The sequence below is a fragment of the Diuraphis noxia genome, unplaced genomic scaffold (genome assembly GCF_037042655.1).
Source record: "Diuraphis noxia isolate RWA-SAM2 unplaced genomic scaffold, SU_Dnox_SAM2 contig0003, whole genome shotgun sequence".
NCBI classification, from domain to species: Eukaryota; Metazoa; Arthropoda; class Insecta; order Hemiptera; family Aphididae; genus Diuraphis; species Diuraphis noxia.
This window is the reverse complement of record NW_028301713.1, coordinates 24,519,861-24,541,945: the sequence shown is the minus strand read 5'-3', so window position 1 is coordinate 24,541,945 and position 22,085 is coordinate 24,519,861. Positions and strand designations below refer to the sequence as shown.

Here is a 22,085-nt window from a genome sequence, read left to right as displayed (position 1 = left end):
AGAATTCATAGCTCATAAGAAGTCAGTCCAATAATAATATACTCTTTTATCTATTAAGCAATGCATACAGATGTTACATACGTTTCTAACTTGAAATTGGTTTTTAAATACAACTATACAGGGATTAACTAAAACTTATGAGAAAAACAGTTATTTTATTTGTATATGCTTTAGAATATTTTTTCTTGAAATTTTTCTTTTAGATTTGCAGGTATAGTAGGATAAGTACCATAAAAATAAAAATAAAACAACCATAGGGACTTACTTCCACTACTCAGAATGAGTTTTTATTTATTTAAAATATATATATCAAGAGTATAAGAATAAAAATATATATAATTAATAAATACCAAGATTAATTTGAAACTTTTTGCTGTTAAAAAAATAAAAATAATAATAAACAAACAGTAACGATTAAATATGATAGTTATCAACTAAAAATTATAGTATTAAGTTTATTATACAAAATAAAAGCGTCTCAAAATAAAAAAGCAATGTCATTTTAAACAAAAATAAAAATATTTTCATGAAAACACTTCAATATAAATACGCCACATCAAAATTATTTATACATATTATATGTAACGGGAAGTTCTATGTTGAGTTTGCAATTTGTTTAGCAGTTATTTCTGCAGGCATTCATTTTTATGATTACAATACCAGTCAACATTCTAAAAGAAAAATAGAAAAATAAAGTCTTAAATAGTGATAAAGTTTAACAACAGTATTGTAATTTAACAAATATATTCAAATATTCTTACTTGGCAGTTTATGCAACAGTATTTTGCTATATTACAGACACTGCACATCAAGATTGCTTCATTGTTACAATGTCTTGTATCACACTGAAAAAATAAAAATAAATGTTTTTAGAAAATTAAATTAGCCATCAGTTTTATAAACATAATTTAGACGATTCTAAATAAAAAATTTAAACTAGTAATTTCCTAGTTTTTAAAATTGATATATTAAGAATAATAGATCATAAAATATAGTTGTACAAAAGTATAAAATGTAACTTGTAAGTAATATATGTACCGGGTGATTCTTTTATCATTGAACACTCATTATTTCAAAACGTATCAATGTTTTTGAAAATATTTTTTTACAGAGTTTCATGTTGTTAAAAAAACAACGTTTTTATTAAAAAATTATGTTTTTTAATATTTTTTATCCTTATAATTTTTTAAGTTTTTTACTTTTTTGAATGACAACATAGAGTTTTAATTTCATATTCCAATGCAGAATATTTTTCCAAGTATTTTGATACGTAAAAATCGAATTTTGGACGAGTAGTTTATGAGTTATAAGTATTTTAAGTTTAGACAAGCGGAGTAGTGGACAAACATTTTGCGTGGTAACCCCGTACCACTCCACTCCGCCAATCTAAACTTTAAATACTTATAACTCATAAACTACTAGTCCAAAATTCGATTTTTACGTATCAAAATAATTAGAAAAATATTCTGCTTTGGAATATGATATTAAACCTCTATGTTGTCATTCAAAAAAGTAAAAACTTAAAAAATGATAAGGATAAAAAATATTTAAAATATAATTTTTTAATAAAAACGTTAGTTTTTTAACAACTTGAAACTATGTAAAAAAATATTTTGAAAAAAGTAAATACTTTTTTAAATAATGAGTGTTCAATGATAAAAGAATCACCCCGTATAATCAAAAACTGATTGTATTTACACATTTTTTACAAATTATGAAATTATAATAAATTAATATTAATTGCTTCTAATCAACAAACCAATATTAAGGATCTAATATTATATTCATACTATACAGTGTTATATCACTAATCACTACTCATTTCAATTTCAATTCTGATACTTCATAATTTTCAAAAAAACTTTAGCTGAACAATTTATAAGAAAAAAGCTTCCTTATTTAAAGAAAAAAATAAGTTAGTAATAATGCAAATAAAAGAGCTAATTCTATTTCCAGATAATGTTTAAAAAAATTGTAGACAAAACCAATCGATGGTCAGTAGCAGTTTAAATACATAAATTTAAATAATTTGGTAGTTACCTAAACTAACATTTAGCCATAAATTATTTAGCTTTAATCAGTTAGGATATATGCTACTATTAATTTTTATAAAAAAAATAAAAAAAAAAAAATGGATGAATTTGAAAGAATGTTACTATAACTAGTACTACGGATATATATTTTTCAAGACTACAAAGATAAAACAATAAATTAGCTTACCACAATTTTCAAAAATTATGTCTTCACGAACTAATATAATGTAATAAAAAAAAGTATTGTGAAGCGTTTGTAAACAATTATAAAATATTGATGTATTTTACTTACTTTGGACTCAGTGGTAGTATTATTGGCTACTGCTGGTAGTTGAGTATTATTGGCTATTGCTGGTAGTTGAGCATTATTGACAAATGCTCGTAGTGCACCAGATGGATCCTTAATTAATTGATATAATTTGTTATCAATTCCAACAGTTGCACCTACAGCATTTTGGATTAGATTGTTTGGCACTGACTTTTTAATTGATAGTGGTGGTTTAAATGCCTCCTTTAAACCTGTTGATGGTGTTAATGTTACAGCTTTTGATGATGATGTTGTAAATTGCATCATAGAATTATTGGAAATCATTGGTACTACTCTTGCTACAATTGGTAGTTCAACTGCAGCATTAACAATGGTTTGGCCCACACTTGGTACAGGCATTTGTCTAAAATGTAATGGAAGTAATTATTAATGAAATTCTATAAATAAATAAATTCAGATTACTGATTCATCATTGATGCCGCACTCGGCGTATTTGCTTAGGTTAACAGAACACAGAAACGTAAAGTACGAGCACAATTATACATTATTGGTATCGCCAGTCAGACGAATCTGGATTGCTAAGTAGAGATTATTGGACAACAATTATTGGTATATCAACAACCACTTGGTTTAAATAAATAGGTAGACGTGTAGCAGAAGAATAAGTAATACTTATAATAGTAAGAAGTAGCATAAATTTTGAGTTTTAATTTTCAATTTGTTAAAATATTTAAAGAAGTTAATTGTGATAACTAGGGATTATTAAATCAACAATTATAATACATATTTTAGCCTCAACAACTTAATCAAAGTTTATATGATATATAATACAAGTATAATTTGGAATTTTTGATTGATATTTAAACTACAACTATGCATTAGGGAAAGTTTAATATGTATAATAATGGATACTATATTACTTTTTAATAAAATATTCTTTAAATAACAATTATGTCGTCTCTAGGTCTGGGCAGTATCTTAGATACTAGTATCATCTTAATAACAGATAACTCAGAGCAACAGAAATAAATAAGTTAGGAAATCGTAACTATGTTAACAGACACATAGGATATAAGGTGATAAAATCTTAGAAAACTAAGAACTGGGAAATCATTTACCATATAGGTAACCAATTTCATTCAAATTTGAACTGAATACATCTACATAAAAAAACTGTGATAATAATTATGTTTAAATTACCTATTTCCTTACAGTATGAACTAAAAAATTATTTGAAAATTTTGTCAAATGTTCTATACTGATAATTGCCCAATTGTCATCGTATAAAATTTAAAACGAGTGCTATCAATAATATAATATCATTATATAGTAGATATACTGTCATAATCTCCTAGAAATTATAAAAATGTTTGCTAGTATAAATTTGACATACAAGGATACTGTAATTAAAATGTCATTGCTGTCTATGACATCTATTAAATAGATAGACAAATTTTGTAAGGTAGAAGTGAGAATAAAAGCAAAAACAGTATAGAAACGGAATTTCTCTTAGGGATCTAAACATACTAAACATGTAACAAGATCAAAAATGTTATGGCCACTAACTAAACTAAAACGTCCATAACAATAATAAGAAAAATACTTACCGGTAAGTTATATTTGGATTATTGGCAATGAGCCAGTTTTGGATTGTTTCAACTGTGTTGGGGGGGGTTTGAATAGTTTTTGTTACTGGTATTTTATCATTTGGTTGTTGTACAGTTGATGAATTTACAGGATCTTTATACTTTGAATGAATGCGAAATAGACGAGTAGCATCATCAATTAATTTTGACAGGTCGTTATTCAAATTACCGGTTACAGCATCGATAACATCTTGAAAATATTTCAGACTGATTGCAGATGATATAAAAAACAATTCCATGCGGTCGACAACCCCGGGGTCATCAACCCGACTATCTTCAATTACAGTTATTATTTTGACACAATCTGGTTTAAATGTCTTTGAACGCAACATTGAAAAAATTTTGGTATGTTTATAGTTACTGTTTTTCAAACTATTCCATAATAAGGTTGCTAATTTCTTAAAGACGCTACCTAGTTTGAAACTAGACTGATCTAAAACTCGAAGTACAGATAATATACATAGAAAAAACATTTTAAATGCTAAATCAAATTCCGATTCTGCAAAAATTGATACCCCATATGCAAAGTAACCCTTTAACTCTGTTTCCAGAATTTTGGTATGTTTTTCATGTAATTGGTCAGCATCACAACTTTCCTTAAGTCTTTCAGCAGCAGTTTTTTTCTTAAAAGATGCATTACTTCTTGTTTCGTGATATTTGTCAGATATTATAATTATGTTGAGTATATTGGTAATAATGACAATAGTATCTTGTATGGATTTGTTAAAATACTTTACATATATTTTTTCAATTGCAGATAGTTTAAAAATATCTTCCATTTTATTCCACCTTATGAGATTATGTTTAGTCATCATTTTTGCAGGTTTAACGACGTGAAGCCAGTGTCTTACATTTATATCTGAAGAATTTTTTGATTTGGCAGTTGCTACGCAATCTGTTACCATGGGCTCATTCTTAGTGCTAGTGGAAGCAATTTCAGTAAGGGGTCTTATTGAAGACATAGATTGTGATTTAAAATGGCGAGTTTCACTGTTGTTAGGTAATATAACAACATCAAATTTATCTATACATAATTTCAGTTTTTTCTTAGGGGACTCTTCTTCTGCATGTGTATTATTGATTTGAGATTTTATAGACATTTTATTATCTTTAAATGTTGTTTTGTCTTGAGTTTTTATATCAACTTTAGAATTTGTATTGCCCTTAAACATTGTATCATCTTTCAATGTTTTATCATTTTGGAGTGTTTCACCTTCAGTTTTGGATGTATCAGGTTCACACTCCCTAGATAATAACAATTTTGAAACATCTATTATATTTTTACATAACTCAATTTTTTTATTAGGAGGCTCTTCTACTAGTGTATTATGGTGTTGAGATTTTATACTAGTTTTAGAAATTTTTTTGCCCTTATACATTGAATAGTCTTTGAATATTGTATCTTTTTTGAGTGTAAAAGTTTTTTCACTTTCACTGCATGATGCCAATTTAACAATATCTATTTTATCTTTATACAAATTCAGTTTTTTATTAGCGGACTCTTCTTTTGCAAGTGTATCATTGTCTTGATATTTTATAACAGTTTTGGAAATATTATCATCTTTGGTTGTTATTTTGTGTTCAGATTTTACATAAAATTTAGAATTTGTATTACCATTAAACATTGTATCGTCGTTATATGTCTTATCGTTTTCGATTGTTTTACCTTCACTTCTGGATGTATCAAGTTTATTTCTCTTCCAATATGATAGTAATTTAATAATATTTTTTTCCTTTTTAGAGAAACTCCTATTGTATTTGATGAACTCTTCTTCTGCACGTGTATCATTATCTTGAGATTTTATATCAAATTTAGAATTTGTATTGCCATTAAACATTGTATCGTCGTTAGATGTCTTATCATCTTCAAGAGTTTTACCTTCTTTTCTGGATGTATCAGGTTTACTCTTCAAAGATAATACTAATTCAACATCTATTTCATCTCTAGACATATTCGGTTTGTTATTAGTGGACTCTTCTTCTGCATGTGTATTATTGTTTTGGGATTTTATACCAGTTTTAGAAATATTATCATCTTTATTTGTCATTTTATCTTGAGATTTTATATCAAATTTAGAATTTGTATTGCCATTAAACATTGTATCGTCGTTAGATGTCTTATCATTTTCAAGAGTTTTGCCTTCTTTTCTGGATGTATCAGGTTTACTGTTCAAAGATAATACTAGTTCAACATCTATTTCATCTCTAGACATATTCGGTTTGTTATTAGTGGACTCTTCTTCTGCATGTGTATTATTGTTTTGGGATTTTATACCAGTTTTAGAAATATTATCATCTTTATTTGTCATTTTATCTTGAGATTTTATATCAAATTTAGAATTTGTATTGCCATTAAACATTGTATCGTCGTTAGATGTCTTATCATTTTCAAGAGTTTTGCCTTCTTTTCTGGATGTATCAGGTTTACTGTTCAAAGATAATACTAGTTCAACATCTATTTCATCTCTAGACATATTCGGTTTGTTATTAGTGGACTCTTCTTCTGCATGTGTATTATTGTTTTGGGATTTTATCCCAGTTTTAGAAATATTATCATCTTTAGTTGTTACTTTATCTTGAGATTTTATATCAAATTTAGAATTTGTATTGCCATTAAACATTGTATCGTCGTTAGATGTCTTATCATTTTCAAGAGTTTTGCCTTCTTTTCTGGATGTATCAGGTTTACTGTTCAAAGATAATACTAGTTCAACATCTATTTCATCTCTAGACATATTCGGTTTGTTATTAGTGGACTCTTCTTCTGCATGTGTATTATTGTTTTGGGATTTTATCCCAGTTTTAGAAATATTATCATCTTTAGTTGTTACTTTATCTTGAGATTTTATATCAAATTTAGAATTTGTATTGCCATTAAACATTGTATCGTCGTTAGATGTCTTATCATTTTCGAGTGTTTTACCTTCTTTTATGGATGTATCAGGTTCACTTTTTCTAGATAATACTAATTCAACAAGATCTGCTTCATCTGTAGACAAATTCAGTTTGTTATTAGCGGACTCTTCTTCTGTATGTGTATCATTGTCTTGAGATTTTTGACCTGTTTTGGAAAAATTATCATCTTTAGTTGTTATTTTATCTTGAGATTTTACATCTAATTTAGAATTTGTATTGCCCTTAAACTTTGTATCTTCTTTAGATATTTTATCAGCTGTAGAAGTTATATTTTCTTTAGATTTTGTATTAGCTTTAGAATTTTTATGGCCCATTAACTTTGCATCGTCTTTAGATGTTGAAGCATTTTGGAGTGTTTTAACTTTTTCGGGGGGTTTATTAACTTCACCCTCCTTAGATAATATCAATTTAATATCATCTATTTTATCTTCACATAACTTTAGTCTTTTGTTAGAAGACACTACTTCTGCAGATGTATTATTGTCTTGATATTTTATATCAGCTTTTGACCTTTTATTGCCCTTAAACTCATTTTTCAATACGTCCCTAAAATCATTTTAAATAATTAAAATTATTAACTTAAGTACACTTCAGTTTTTGAAGTAATTTAAATATTATTTTTTATAAAAACAATGTATTAAAAAATGGATAATTTATATTCAACATTAGATCCTAAAAATTGTCTACACAATTATTCATTTGAATGTATATTATATAATATATAAATCTGGATAATTGGTAATGTATAAAATTGTACGCCAATTTAAATAAAACAAATAAGTCGAAAGTCTATTATACAGAGTATACAGAGTGCGGCAGAGCCGACTGACGAGTTTTGAAGGGTTATAAAAAACGAACAGTAAAACTTAGAGAAAAAAATTTTTTTTATTAAAATAAGTATTGAATCCCATTTTTAAAAATAATTGTTTGAAAATTATATCTTGAAGATGGCGGCCATCAGCATCAATACACTTTTGTAGACGATCTCTGAAGCTCACATATGATTTTATGTTATGATTTTATGGTTTCAACAAGACGGGGCTACAGCACACACAGCTCGAATTTCACTTGGTGTCTTGCAACAAATGTTCCTTGGGTGGTTAGTCTCTCTAAGAGGAGACATAGGCTGGCCAGCACCGGTCTCCAGATTTAAGCATGTGGGATTTTTTCCTCTGGGGCTACCTTAAGGATAAGGTTTTCAGACATCGCCCACATACCATAGAAGACCTTAAACAGAAAATCACCGGGGAAATCGAAGCCATACCAGTCAAAACGTGCCGAAAATCATATGAGAGCTTCAGAGATCGTCTACAACAGTGTAATCAATACATTTGTTGCAAGACACCAAGTGAAATTCAAGCTGTGTGTGCTGTAGCCCCGTCTTGTTGAAACCATACATTCTCTAAATCATGGTCTTCAGCCATTTCCTCCAACCTATGCAGCAGATAAGTTTCCAACATCACATCATAAAATCATATGTGAGCTTCAGAGATCGTCTAAAACAGTGTATGATGTGATATGATATGATAGTGATGCTGACGGCCGCCATCTTCGAGATATAATTTTCAAACAATAATTTTTAAAAATGGGATTCAATACTTATTTTAATAAAAAAAAGTTTTTTTTCTCTAAGTTCTACTGTTCGTTTTTTATAACCCTTCAAAACTCGTCAGTCGGCTCTGCCGCAACCTGTATATTGCTCAGTTTACCAGTTGTACTTACTTTTAATAAATCAATACATTCATAATAATACCATGTTTACTATATTATTTCTTCTTAAATTATGAAAACATTCAAAAGTAGCTAGAAGTTCTATAAAAATTATGGAAATTACCAGAAAACACGAGAAAACTTAGCATTCAATAATTGAACTTTAGGTACAATTTGGATCAATTCATAGATGGTCTACAATGGTAAATCACAGTAAATAAAAATACTCAAATTATTCCGATTTTTACAAAATTATTGTTGGAATGAATTGATTATTTGTAGTATTCGTTATTGTTTTATCGAAATAATGAATATTAAAGTTTGGTTTGAAATAAAAAATATATAGTGCACTATGAATACGTTAAATTTAAAAAGTTTGTCTTCAGTTCTCAAAATCCGGTATTCGCGAATTTACTGATACATGTAGTCTGATGTGTAATTAGTACTTATATTTAAACATGAAAATAAACTTACAATTTAGTATTTTGTATGTCTTCCGCAGTTAATTTTACCAAAGGAACTTTACATGGCTTGTTATAAAAAACATCGGTATACATGTTATCAATAAACTTTTTGGTATGCATATTAAGAATTTTCGTTCTGAAAAGAAAAAAAAACAATCATTTGCAACATATTATAAATACCATGGTCACATTCAAAATATTCATTTTAAAATAATAATTTTTATTATAGTCATTCTTCGACTACTTAATAATTAATATTGTTTCAAAACTATATAAAATAAAATACATTACAAAATTTAATAATACTTCAAGTTTTAATTTAAAATATACATCTTGAATAGTATAACCAACATTAATATAATATTAATAATATTGATATACAGTAGAAACCGCTTATTAGGAATTCTTTATTTGTTACTGAATACTACAAAGTGTATGCTGACTGTGCTTCGTTTGGGAGAATACCTCGATAATGGATGAAATATCCAAACTACCGAGTCTATTATTGAAAGCACGAAAAATGATCGCTGTCCGTTGTGTGTTAAGTGGCTTTTAAGTGATTATCAAATTAATTTGTGTCCGACAATACGACATAGACGATGGCAGTGTGACTATGTTGAAAACCAAAAATAGGTGTTGTTCACAAAATCCGGAACAAACCATAGGCGGATTACCGATCCGGATTGAAACACATAATATTACAATACGTTTAATCTGGATTTAATATACCAACCATAAATATAAAGCATTTTTAAAATAACATTAATTTTATTTATATATTATTCCTTATGTAAATATGCCTATATAACTATAATTTGCTAATTACTCACAAAAATTCGTGAATGGCATCTAGATAAGATAACGAGATAACGAGACAACAGTAAAATATAAAAATAACACCTACTGTCGCGACGTATTAACATGAATTAATCTTATGTATTATATAATCGCGTATTAAGACAAATTTGTTCAAACGAAAAATATACAAGTACTTAATTTTGTAATTATTACACGAAAACATTTTGTTTATAATAAGTTAATTACCTAGTAAGTGTAATAAGTTAATTTAATTTTTTTTTTTGTCCCGTTTTGATTAAAAAAATATATGGTCACTTTACTAAAAAGAGAACCAAATCATTTGAAGGATTTCCATTTATCATCAACTACAAGCACTGAACAAACTAATAAAAATGAAATACACTGGCGAATAATTTATTTCAAATTAATTGATAGTATTGTTACAAACATAAAAAAAAGATTTTCTACTGAATGTCTGAAGATGGCAACAGCAGTTGATAATTTTATGAAGTTAAATTTTGATGACAGCACTTTTTTCATTGAAAATTTTAAAGGATAAATTATTAAAATGAGATGTATTCAATTTAGTATTAAAATAATTTATTTTCTAATAGAAGTTGTTTAATATTTATTTAAATGCATTGAAAAGTAAAATGATGGTAGTAAAAATTGTATGTCCTTCGATCAAGCAAGGAATTAGAGATTGATTTTGATAAACTAAAAGCAGTGGTACAATCTGAAATTTATCCAAATTTATACACTTTGTTGAAAGTGGCTCTTACTATTCCTGTTAGTTCAGCCACATGCGAGCGTTCTTTCTCCACTATGAGAAGAATTAAAAATTGGCTGCATACATCGATGGACTAAGAGCGATTTTCCAGTTTGACAATAATAAACATTGAAAGGGAAGTATCAAATAAGCTTAAATCTGAGGATATATTAATTGAGTATGCTAAGACTAACAAAAGGTTACAGTTATAATTTGTTTTAATATGACAAAAAATGTACAGCAGTGTGTTAAATTGACTGATATATACTATATATATATATATATATATGTGTGTGTGTATATATACATTTATATAGTCTTTATAATCTATGTTGTATTGTAAGTAGTTAAGTATATAGGTAAATACATAGTAAATACAAATTCTTATATAAACATAAGTATTTAATAAAATGTACAAACTGAACATTTTGAGGAATATATAATTTTTATACTAGATTGAAAGTGTTGTTTATCCTAAACTAAGTGTATTAGGCATTAGTACTTAACTAATGCTTTTTATACAGTGTATAAATGATAGAACTGACCAAAAAAAAAAAATTATGTTATAAATTATGCTTTAAAATTTTTTTACAGCATTTTATAATAGGTGTTTAAAATATTGCGATAAGTAAATAGTTCCATACTTCACCATCTATATTTTTTTTAGTAAAATTTTTTATAAAATGTATTTACTTACCTAAAAATGTATACTGATGAATCTAAAATGGTACCTATTTTATTTGAACGCTATACAGAGGTAAGTAACTAAGATTTTTACAAATGTTTCTTTTTTAATCAGCATTAATTTCAGTTTATTAATTTTATTATATGAATTTCAGCCTTCAGGTAAGTATAATATTTGTTCTAAGATTAAAATAATTCTTAAAAAAATGAGAGGTGCTGTTTGAACAGAATTATGCCTGGTATTGCTGCACGTTTTACTATGCTTATCCTCCTGTTTATCTCACTTTATGATTGAAATAATTTGTATTTGTAATTTTATTAATTTTATTAATAGTGTTGCATGCGTTTTGAATTCTATTTTGAATAAATTGCAAATCCTCTGTGAATTCATACTGAAATGTACCTATTTTCTAAAATAAAATAAAAATATATATATATTTATTTGTGTTATTTATGATTAAAATATCATATTATCTCATAATGTACTCAATAATGTAACAAATTGACAAATTGTATTCTTTTTCAAGACATTTTCAATAATATCATGCTTGTGTTATTTGTTTATTAATATTTTCTTATAAATAAAACTCATAAATATCAATTATCTAATTCAAATGTATGAATAATATTTACTGTTGAGTTTTATCTATTTTTATTCCAGTTGTTAGGGTGTACAAAAATATAAATATCTAACTATTTATGTTTAATATCAAAATTAAAATACTGCTATACTATAATTTAAAGTAAATTTATTTCATAAAATTGAGTAACAAATGTTTGAATATTAATATTTTTTAGACAATTTATATCAAATAAATTAACGTTTAAGTCTAAACATTTTAAATTGATATCTATTTAAAATACAATTTTAAAAAAGGAAAAATATAAATTATTATTATTTGAGAACAAAATTATAACTGGCTTGTTTTTTAATTTTATTTAACTTTAAAAATCTATAAGAAAATTAATTATATCTTTGTATATTTCAGAAAAATAGCCAATAACACTGGAAAAAATAGTCTTAGACACAGAAAATGTTAGCTAAGAGGTAGATGACATAGAAGATGTTTTTATGGAAGCAGAAAACTTTTTAACGACTACTATTCCAAGTAATTTTAAAAAACTTTTAATAATAAATGGTTATGAATTATGATAAAATTCTTTGAGCTGTATTGATCATCAGACTTTGGACATTATTGAAGAATTTGCTAGAGCGTACCCAGTTTAGTCACTAGTGATGAATACATGGGATTTAAAAAATTATAATCTGAGATTTCAAATTCTTAGTGGATTTTGTAAGAGAGTTATGATGGTGGCTGATTTTTATAAAACAAAATTTTCTTAAACTAGTCCACAAATGGTAAAAAGAACTTAACCAAAATGACAAGAAATGATACGTTATAGCCGTCATGAAAGAGAAACTCATGGCATAGAGTGTTAGTGTCAAAAAAAATTAACCATGGTCTTGAACACAGAGTTGGACAAAATATAATCTAGATAACTATTCGAATAAAAAATTATTCGAATGATTTATTATAATTATCTGCATAAAAATGTATAAAAAATAAAAAATAATTTAGATAATTTCCAACTGTGTTATTTAAATAAAAATTATTTGGATAATTTTCAAAAGTTATTATTTGAATGAAAAATTATTCGACTAAATTCTTAACGTTATTATTCGAATTTTTTATTTGACTAATTTCTAAACGTTATTATTCAAATAAAAATTATACTAGTACAAAATATGAATCATATAATGAGTTTATAAGTCTTCTAGTTAATAATAATTATTAATATTACTATTATTAATTAGCATTAATTATTATACTGTTATATATTTAACTAAATTATTTTTTTTAATAATTTACTAATCAAACGTTTTCCTGATTTTTATTATATAATTTTAAAAACTGCACACTTAAGTTTTTATTTGAATAATAACGCTTGAAAATTATTCAAATAATCATCTAAATAAAATTTCATTTTTATAACGCCCTACTCTGCTTGAACAGCCTCTGATTACTTAATTTTAACCTGTGTTGGATTGAAGTGAACAAATTATTAAAAGACAATGAAATTTTAAGACAAATGTTATTGAACAATGTCAATAATAATTCATTTTATAGTACCTATATCACTGAAAATTATAGATGATTCAATTAATGGAAATTTGCCTATTTTAGTCAAACTTTTATTAAAATCAAGTTTGACTAATTCAAAACACAAACCAAATATTAATAAATTTAATGAAACTGTTAAGACATTTTTTTTTCAATTTATTAATTATTTTCAATTATTTGCTGATTGCTATATGAAACTTAATGTAAAAACAGCCTAATTCATTACCTTCAATTTCTTGTCTTTTTAGATTTTTTGGTAAGACCCAACAAATATGTCAAGATCGTTTCATGTTAATGGAGCTGCAAAATTTTTAGATAACTGTAATTTTTCTTTATACATTTGGTTAAATAAAGATGCGACCAGGATAATTGGACGAATTGAATATGATTCTGCATCTGATAAGCTTGTTAATTTTTTTTACTTCTTGAGAATGGTTGTCCACAATGTATTTATAGTTACATCAATAAAAAGTATATTATATGCATTTAAAAGTGCTATAAAATCTAAATATGCATATTCTATAATGGTTCAATCCTCAGTACCTGAATTTCCTGCATTTTGCGAAACTGTTTTTGGTATAGATAATAGTTTTACTGAATAAGATGTTCTTCATTGTTGAAATCAAATGAATATGATTAATATGGCTAAAGAGCAACTAATATTCATTTTAGGATTCTCAAGTGATGGCAATCCAAATTTAATTAAATCAATGCTATATCAACATTAAACGCCTCAATCAAATTATAACTGATTTAAATTGGGGTCTTCACTAACAGTGGCGGATAGGCCCACCAGAAATTTAGGAATTTTTTCGGTAGGCCCTATCCTGTGTTGATATATGGGGCCCTAGGACCATTTAAAAAGTACTAAACCTTGCCTTATGAAAATTGAAAATAATTTTAATAAATATGCAAATCGAGTAATTTAATAGTTTAACCACACTACCAGAAAAATTCAAAAATACCATAATCATTAAGCTATATACAATATTAATGTTTGTTCCCCGTATTAGCAGCATCATTGGAAATATTGAGATTTATTTTTAGATTAGAGTTATAGAAAACGGTATTTAATATCGGTAGATTATAGCTGTACTATATAATGTACCAATGCAGTGGTTATACACTTTTATATATAGTTTTATTTTTATGTCCTGTTGGCTATTGTCAGTTGTCAGTTATCACATTATTGAATTGTTTGATTGTCTAATGTGTATTCATATTTCTCATTGAAATGTTTAATGTATAGTTTATGCATATATTAATTTAGATAGGTAATAAAATATAAATATAAATTCTCATTTTGCTTTTCAATTACTTAATAAATTATAATATATTATTATATAAATTATTTATTATTTAATAATACAATTACTTTTATCATTTTCAGTCACACAAGTGGGTTGGTAACGGAGTTTTTCCAAATTAAAATTTATTAAAAATTACTTGAGAAACTCAATTATTCAAGATTATTTAGAAAGTTTTATACTCATGAATAGGCTTAGGGACTTGTAGCTCTAAAAATACCTAAATATGCACCAAAAAAATAGGTATAACAAATATGTGGTAAAATTAAATATTTATTTTATTAGAATTTATATTAGGTATATAAGAATATTATTATTTAATAATAAATTGAATTTTTAAAAGATAATTGGTTTAAATTTTAGTGTTCTTCTGTGTCTTCCAATCCTAAAGTAAAAATAAAAATGTTTAAATATTTAAATGTTTTAATTCTTATTATTTTATTAATTTCTTTACCTTGAAAATTACACTACACAATAAGATATTTCCTGATGTTTTCAAACATGAATCTACGTCGATTACTTGACAGTAAATTTTTATAGATGGAAAAACTTCTTTCAACATCTACAGACGACATTGGAGCATACATAAAATAAACCAGATCATTACTTGTCAAGTCTTCAGGCAATCCTTTCATATCTTCAACTTCGCCGCTTAAAATTTTTGAAATTTGTAATAAAGATTTGTACCCAGGATTTTTTTCCTAAAACGTCATTTACTTCTTTACGACTGCTTTGTTTTTTGTACATTTTAAGTCAACAATTTTATTTTTCACATTTTCGACCGTTTTTAATGAATCGGATAATTTTATTCCTTTCTTTTCCAAAAATTTTATAGATTTGGGTTAAAGTCCGAAATTTTATTTAATAAATTCCAAGTTACACTGTAGGTTATTCTTTTCCAAATACTTTTTGGCTGTCTTAATTGAAGTGGCGTCATCGCTGTCGAATGTTTTTATAACTGTCTGAATTATCTCCAAATGTTCGCAATAGTATATGATAGCATTTATCCAAGTTCCTCATCTTGTTAGTATGGGTTCAGGCGGTAAAGGAATCTCGTTTTTTGTCATATTTAAAAATATTTTTATACGTAAGGGAGATTTTCCAAATACTTTTTTCACTCAAGATACTACCTTATCTACTTCCGGAAATTCGTCACGAACTTTTTGAGCGAGCCTGTGAAATGCATGTGCAAGGCAAGTAATATTAATAACTTTTGAATAAAGTGTTTGTATAGCTTTACCCGTCTTAATCATATAAGGGCTGCATCGCTCACAAACAATAATACATTGTCATGTTCAACTTCTTCAGGCCACAATATCCCAATAGCTTTATCAAATAATTTGAATATTGTTGAATGGTTAGTTTTATCAAGTTCCTCGGAATGCAATAAAAACATTTGACCGGCGTTATCAATCTCTAGTGTTCCAATAATAACATTTGCTACAAAACGCCCAGAGGCACCCGTAGTCTCATCAATTGAAACCCAGATTCGTTTTCCATTGACAATCGACCTAATTTTTAAAATAGTTTCTTGGTAAATATCGTCAACGTAACCTTTACGAAGTGTTGTTTCACTAGGTATATCTTCATTCGTGTATTTTTCTAAAAACCATTTAAATTCGTTGTTAGATAATTTATTTAGGGGAATATTTGACGAAAGCAAAGCCTGGCATAAATCTTTGTTGAAATTATTCTTTTTGCCCAGGTTGGTGTTTAAAACAAACTGCTGGTTTACCTTATTTATATTATTTTCTTCCCGTTTAACTGCTCTATTATGCTTGTCAGTCCTTAGATGCTAGACAACAATGAAACATTGCACTTCCAACTTTTATGTCGCAAAATTTACAAAACAAAACACTACCGTCAGACGAAAATGTGTCTTTAAATTTTGAAACATTACTTTGTAACTTTGACTTTTGTACTTTCGGCATTTCAACAATTACTTTAGGTTTATTTGAATTTATTTTGATTAAGAACTTATTGCGTATAAAAATCTACTATAATAGTGAAAAGCATGCGACAGGCGAAACAACGACGGATAATAATCGACTAAACTGAAATAATAACTATTTTCGACTATCGGTCGATATCGAGCGGGCGATACGGTTTTAAAGGATTATTTAAGATTATATCGACACAAAAATTACAACGAGATATGAATGGTCGATTTTCGGAATAAAAGAAGATAACCAATTCATAATATTATATTACGGCTCCACGTGGAGCCTCACTGATTACTTTCTTCACATTAGCCAATAAAATAATGGTACTTTGCTGTTATACCAGACTACGGCTATTATCGCGACTACCACCCACGATTTAAAATATACAGGTTGCCCATCGGCATATGATAAGGTGAGAACCAAATTGAGTTCTTTGTGGTGCTGAAAATTACAGTAAGCGCTCCATGTGAGAGAAAAGTTAACTACCGTATCACTGCCGGTTGCCTGCTGAATTTTAAATTTTCTATTTTCAGTTTTGTGTAATAAATAATAATTACAAAAGATTTATTCTTTTTACTAGTTTAATTTTACAATTTTATATCATTTCCCAAACATTTAAGATTTTATTTAAGTCTGCTTTCAAACTGTACAAGTATAACAGTAATAATATATTATAAATTATAATGTAAGTTATATTGATTTTATTATTTTATTATAATTATCAAGCTATATAAAACAATCAATATATTTATTTATGAACTAATTAATTTATACACTTTTTACATTTATGTACTAGCTACTTATTACCTTCTTAATCATGATTTAACTAATTTTGACAACTTTTTTTTAGTTCGGCACTGTTTTTTATTTGCTTGATTTATACAAAATAACAAAGTTTTGTTTGCGATTGCGACTAAGTAGTAGTAGTAAGTACTTAAAGTATATTTATATGTATCTTAAATCGTGGAATAGAATATATAATTCCAATATTCCATACCCATTACCCTACCAATATGGCCATATGGCACATACCATAAATTCAAATTATTAAATATATAAACTTATAATTAGTTCGAGGTGTAAATTGTGATAGTAGAAGGCGCTAGCGTCGTTTTCCACAGCTGTGGCCTGTGAGTCAATCTCATCTTCATACTTTAATCATTTCGATATAGGTCGATGGGCCGCATATTTACCCGTCAATACCCAAACGGCTCCCGTCTATTGTTTATTTTTCCCAAATGGCTCCCGTCAAAAAAGATTTTACGAACAGGTCAATACCCAAATGGCTCCCGTCGAAAAAGGTTTTACGAACAGGTCAATTCCCAAACGGCTCATGTCGAAAAAAGGGGTAGAACACGATTCCGTACGCTGATAAGGACTGTACGGCACATTTTAAGACACACGATTTTACATATTTTTATATTTTTTTTTTACATTTTGTAGCTGTATACAGTTTTTGTATACCGAAATTAATTATATATATATATATAATATTATACGCACTCGTACTCAGCGAGTATCATAATCACCAATGCTTGTGTGTATTATTTTGTCGTGTACATATGACTCGTATATCATCGATATCTAATCTATAGCATATTATGTGTTCATGGCTAATTGGAAATATCCACCGATTATGCGATAATCGAATCCATTAAATGCATAATGGATATGGCACACAATCGTGTCAGCTTGTGCAATTTGTTTGAACTACAGTCTGTTCACGATATCCGCCGCCGTTGTGTATATGCTCTCTTTAGAGACAGTCCTAAGTCTCAAAGTCTGTATGAAGTGGGAAGGAATTTGTGTTGTAAAAAACAGTATTACTACCCGGATTTTACCTGATAGTAAAACTTTTTTCGATGGGAGCCGTTTGGGTATTGATCTGTTCGTAAAACCTTTTTCGACAGGAGCCGTTTAGGAATTGACCTTTTTGTAAACGGGAGCCGTTTAGGAAAATCGGGAGCCGAACGGGCTATGCCCTATTTATCTTAAATCGTGCTACCACCCAAGACTACCTCCGTTATCGCGACTACCGCTGTCTTTTTGCGAAACATCACAATCTTGTTATCTAAGACTACCTTATTTTTATTTTTATTAAGAGAATGTCCTACATCCTACATGTGGGGGCGATCTTAATTAATTTTTTTTTAATCTGTAGGTATTGCGGAGATGGCCACATTCGAATTGTATTTATATATGTAACAGTGGCAGCACTGTTGCATCACTGTTATAATTTTATTGATTTCATAATGAGAATGTTATTATCATTAACTTTTTATTTTCAAGTGTGAAATTGTAATTTCTATTATAATATTTTGTTTATGTAAAATAATGAAAGTATAAGTAATAAGTTATAAAAATCGATTTACTTTTATAGGTAAGTCTATAATTTATTATATGATATGTATTGTATGATATATTAATAAAATATAGTTTTATAGTGAAATCGATTGACTTGTTAATCCAAGAAAGAAACAGAATTACAAATCGATTTTTATTTCATCAAAGATGTCTATACGGTTTAAGTTTAGACTTGAGAAGCAGATGTTTAATGGTGTATTAGTTAACTTGGTGAAAACAATCAGACGTGTGGATGATACAATGGAATATGTGTTTCCTGCTAATGCACAGCATGAAAGTTTGCATAAGGAGTTATTTCAAGTTAGTATTATAAAAAACACATGTAAAAGCATGACAAAAGAGGGACAATTTCGTAACCTAAATGTCATGTTATCTGATGAAATTGGTAAAATAAATACAGATGAGCAATATAATTTTGTGTTCAAAACATATTATTTAGAATAGAAAAAGATTATAGAAAAGGGCACAGTACAGTCTGCTAAAAATGATATAGATCAGAATGAATTAATGAAATTATGCATGGACTTAAAATCTCAATTAGAAGTAAGACAGATTTCATTAGCTGATATTGAAAAAAATTTGTTGTAGATAAATTTAATGGTAAACTGATGAATGCTAAAGAGTGGTTGGAACAATTTGAAAAAGAGTGTAACATATATGGAGTCAGTGATGAGAAAAAAAAATACAAAGTTTAAAATTATTTTTAGAAGATGGAGCAAAAGAATGGTATAGTTCAAATTTAAGAAAATTATCATTAAATAAGTGGGCAGAGTGGTCAATGTTTTTTCTATATGCGGATAAGAGTTGGGCAAATGTAAGATTTGCATATAATTTTAAATATTTAAATGGATTACTTATTGATTATGCTCTAAAAAAAGAACGTTTACTACTGGAAATTGAGAGTTCTATGTCTAATATATCTAGAATAAATCTGATTGTTATTGGTTTACCATTGAAGATACAAGATAAACTAGATAAAGAAGAGATTACAAGTACACATGTATTAATGAATAAAATAAGAATGTATGATTCAGGATATTTTAAACAAAAGGGAGTCGATAAGTTTAAATTTAACAATAATAATGTATTAGTAAATGGTAAGAACAATGCAGACAAGAAATATAATATAACATCAAAACCGTTTAGTGAAAAAAAACCTTGTGTTATGTGTGAAGCTTTAAACAAGCCGGAACGGTACCATCCACCTCATGTATGTCGGATTAAACAACAATATATAGAAATGAAAAAAGTGAACTTATTTGAAGTGAACAAAACAGAAATGGATGAAGTAAATATGGATCTTGGATCTAGATGACCAAAAAAACTAGAGAACCCGGTAAGATTTACACCACTTATAACCTTGAATGTAGTAATTAATAAAAATAAGAAAGTTAAAGGTATTTATGATAGTGGTTCAAATATAACACTTGTGAATCACAAAATTATAAAACAATTAAAAACAAAGTTATTTAAAAATCATAGTCTGTTTAAAACAATAAGTGGTGTAAATATTATCAATAGCCGGGCACAGTTACTTTTAAAAAATAATAAAATTGAAGAATTAATAGATGTATATATCATTAAAAATTTAAGCTAATACAAGATGAAAATTTAAATATTTATCAAAAAATAAATGATAATGAAAAAGAATTAGTTAGATATCAAGAAGAGAAAGAATATTTTCAAATGACAAACATTAATGAACATATTAATGTTGATAATTTGAAGTTCATTTACAATATTTAAATGAATAATAAATCAATAATAATAAAGCGTATTAATAAATATAAAGCAGTGTTGGCTAAGAATAAATTTGATGTAGGTAAAGTTAAACATGAGGAAGCACAAATAAAATTAACACAAGATAGATATATTTCAAAAAAACCTTATAGATGTTCAATACCAGATCAAAAAGAAATAGAATCACAAATTACAAATTTATTAAATGCTGGCTTAATTGAAGAAACCAATTCTCCTTTTGCAGCACCAGTGACGCTAGTGTATAAAAAAGAAGATGGCTGTAGGTTTCGTTTATGTATAAACTTCAGGGAATTGAATAAATTAGCCTTTCTCTCGAATTGAGGATATAATGATTAAAGCAGGAGAATGTACTTGGTTCTCAGCTTTAGATATAAATTCAGCATTTTGGTCTATTCCAATTAGAAAGAAAGATAGAAAAAAACGGCTTTTGTGACACAAAACGGGCATTGGCAATGGACATGTTTACCTTTTGGTTTGAAAATATCTCCCTCAATATTTCAAAGAACTTTAGCTAATTTAATTAGAAGACATAATCTCAATGACTTTTGTATAAATTATATAGATGATATCTTAATTTTCTCAAAAACTTTTGAACAACATCTTTAACATATAGAAGCAGTATTAAGAGTTATTAATGAAGAGGGTTTTCGACTTAAATTATTGAAATGTAGTTTTGCAAAAAACTCTTTAAAATATTTAGGACACATAATTGAAAAAAATTCAATAAAACCATTAAAAGATAATTTGAGAGCTATTAAGGAATTTAAGGAACCGAAAAATAAAAAAAAATATTCGACAGTTTTTGGGTAAGATTAATTTTTATTATAAGTACATTGAAAATGCAGAAAAACAATTAGAACCATTACATAATCTATTAAGGAATGATATTAAATTTAGTTGGGCAGCAGAATGTGAAAAAGCTTTCAATAATATGAAAAATTATTTGTGCTCAAGCCCAATTTTTGCGATTTATTGTCAAGATAAAGAAGTTTTTATTTACACTGATGCTATTGGAGATGGCATAGGGGCAATTTTAAAACAACCACAAGAAAATGGTGTACTTCACCCAGTTGCTTATTTTTCAAAGAAATTAAATCCTAGTAAAAAAAAGAAGAAAATTATTTATTTAGAATGTTTAGCGATTAAAGAAGCCATTGTTTATTGGCAACATTGGTTGATTGGAAGAGACTTTACCGTGGTTACGGATCATAAACCCTTGGAAACATTAAAAGTAAAAGCAAGAACAGATGAATCAATGGGAGACCTTATACACAAATCTTTCACAGTATAATTTTAAAG

The 22,085-nt window shown here is 27.2% G+C and overlaps 1 protein-coding gene and 1 pseudogene across 2 annotated transcripts in view; both read right to left on the bottom strand.

The window, feature by feature from the left end:
- Positions 1-322: 322 nt before the first annotated feature.
- Positions 323-22,085, bottom strand: part of LOC107167919 (uncharacterized) — a 43,688-nt gene continuing 21,925 nt past the window's right edge. The window contains exons 2-6 of one of the 2 annotated variants that reach the window (XM_089224468.1): positions 9,048-9,173; positions 3,909-7,409; positions 2,326-2,704; positions 762-845; positions 323-671 (exon numbers count right to left, since the gene is read on the bottom strand). In XM_089224468.1, the coding sequence (XP_089080594.1) occupies positions 624-671; positions 762-845; positions 2,326-2,704; positions 3,909-7,409; positions 9,048-9,173 (4,138 nt within the window). In that variant the 3' untranslated portion in view covers positions 323-623. Of the gene's footprint in view, positions 672-761; positions 846-2,226; positions 2,251-2,325; positions 2,705-3,908; positions 7,410-9,047; positions 9,174-22,085 lie in introns of those variants that run through there. The other variant, XM_089224469.1, reaches the window with a different exon arrangement.
- LOC149057100 (uncharacterized) lies at positions 15,078-16,649 on the bottom strand (annotated as a pseudogene).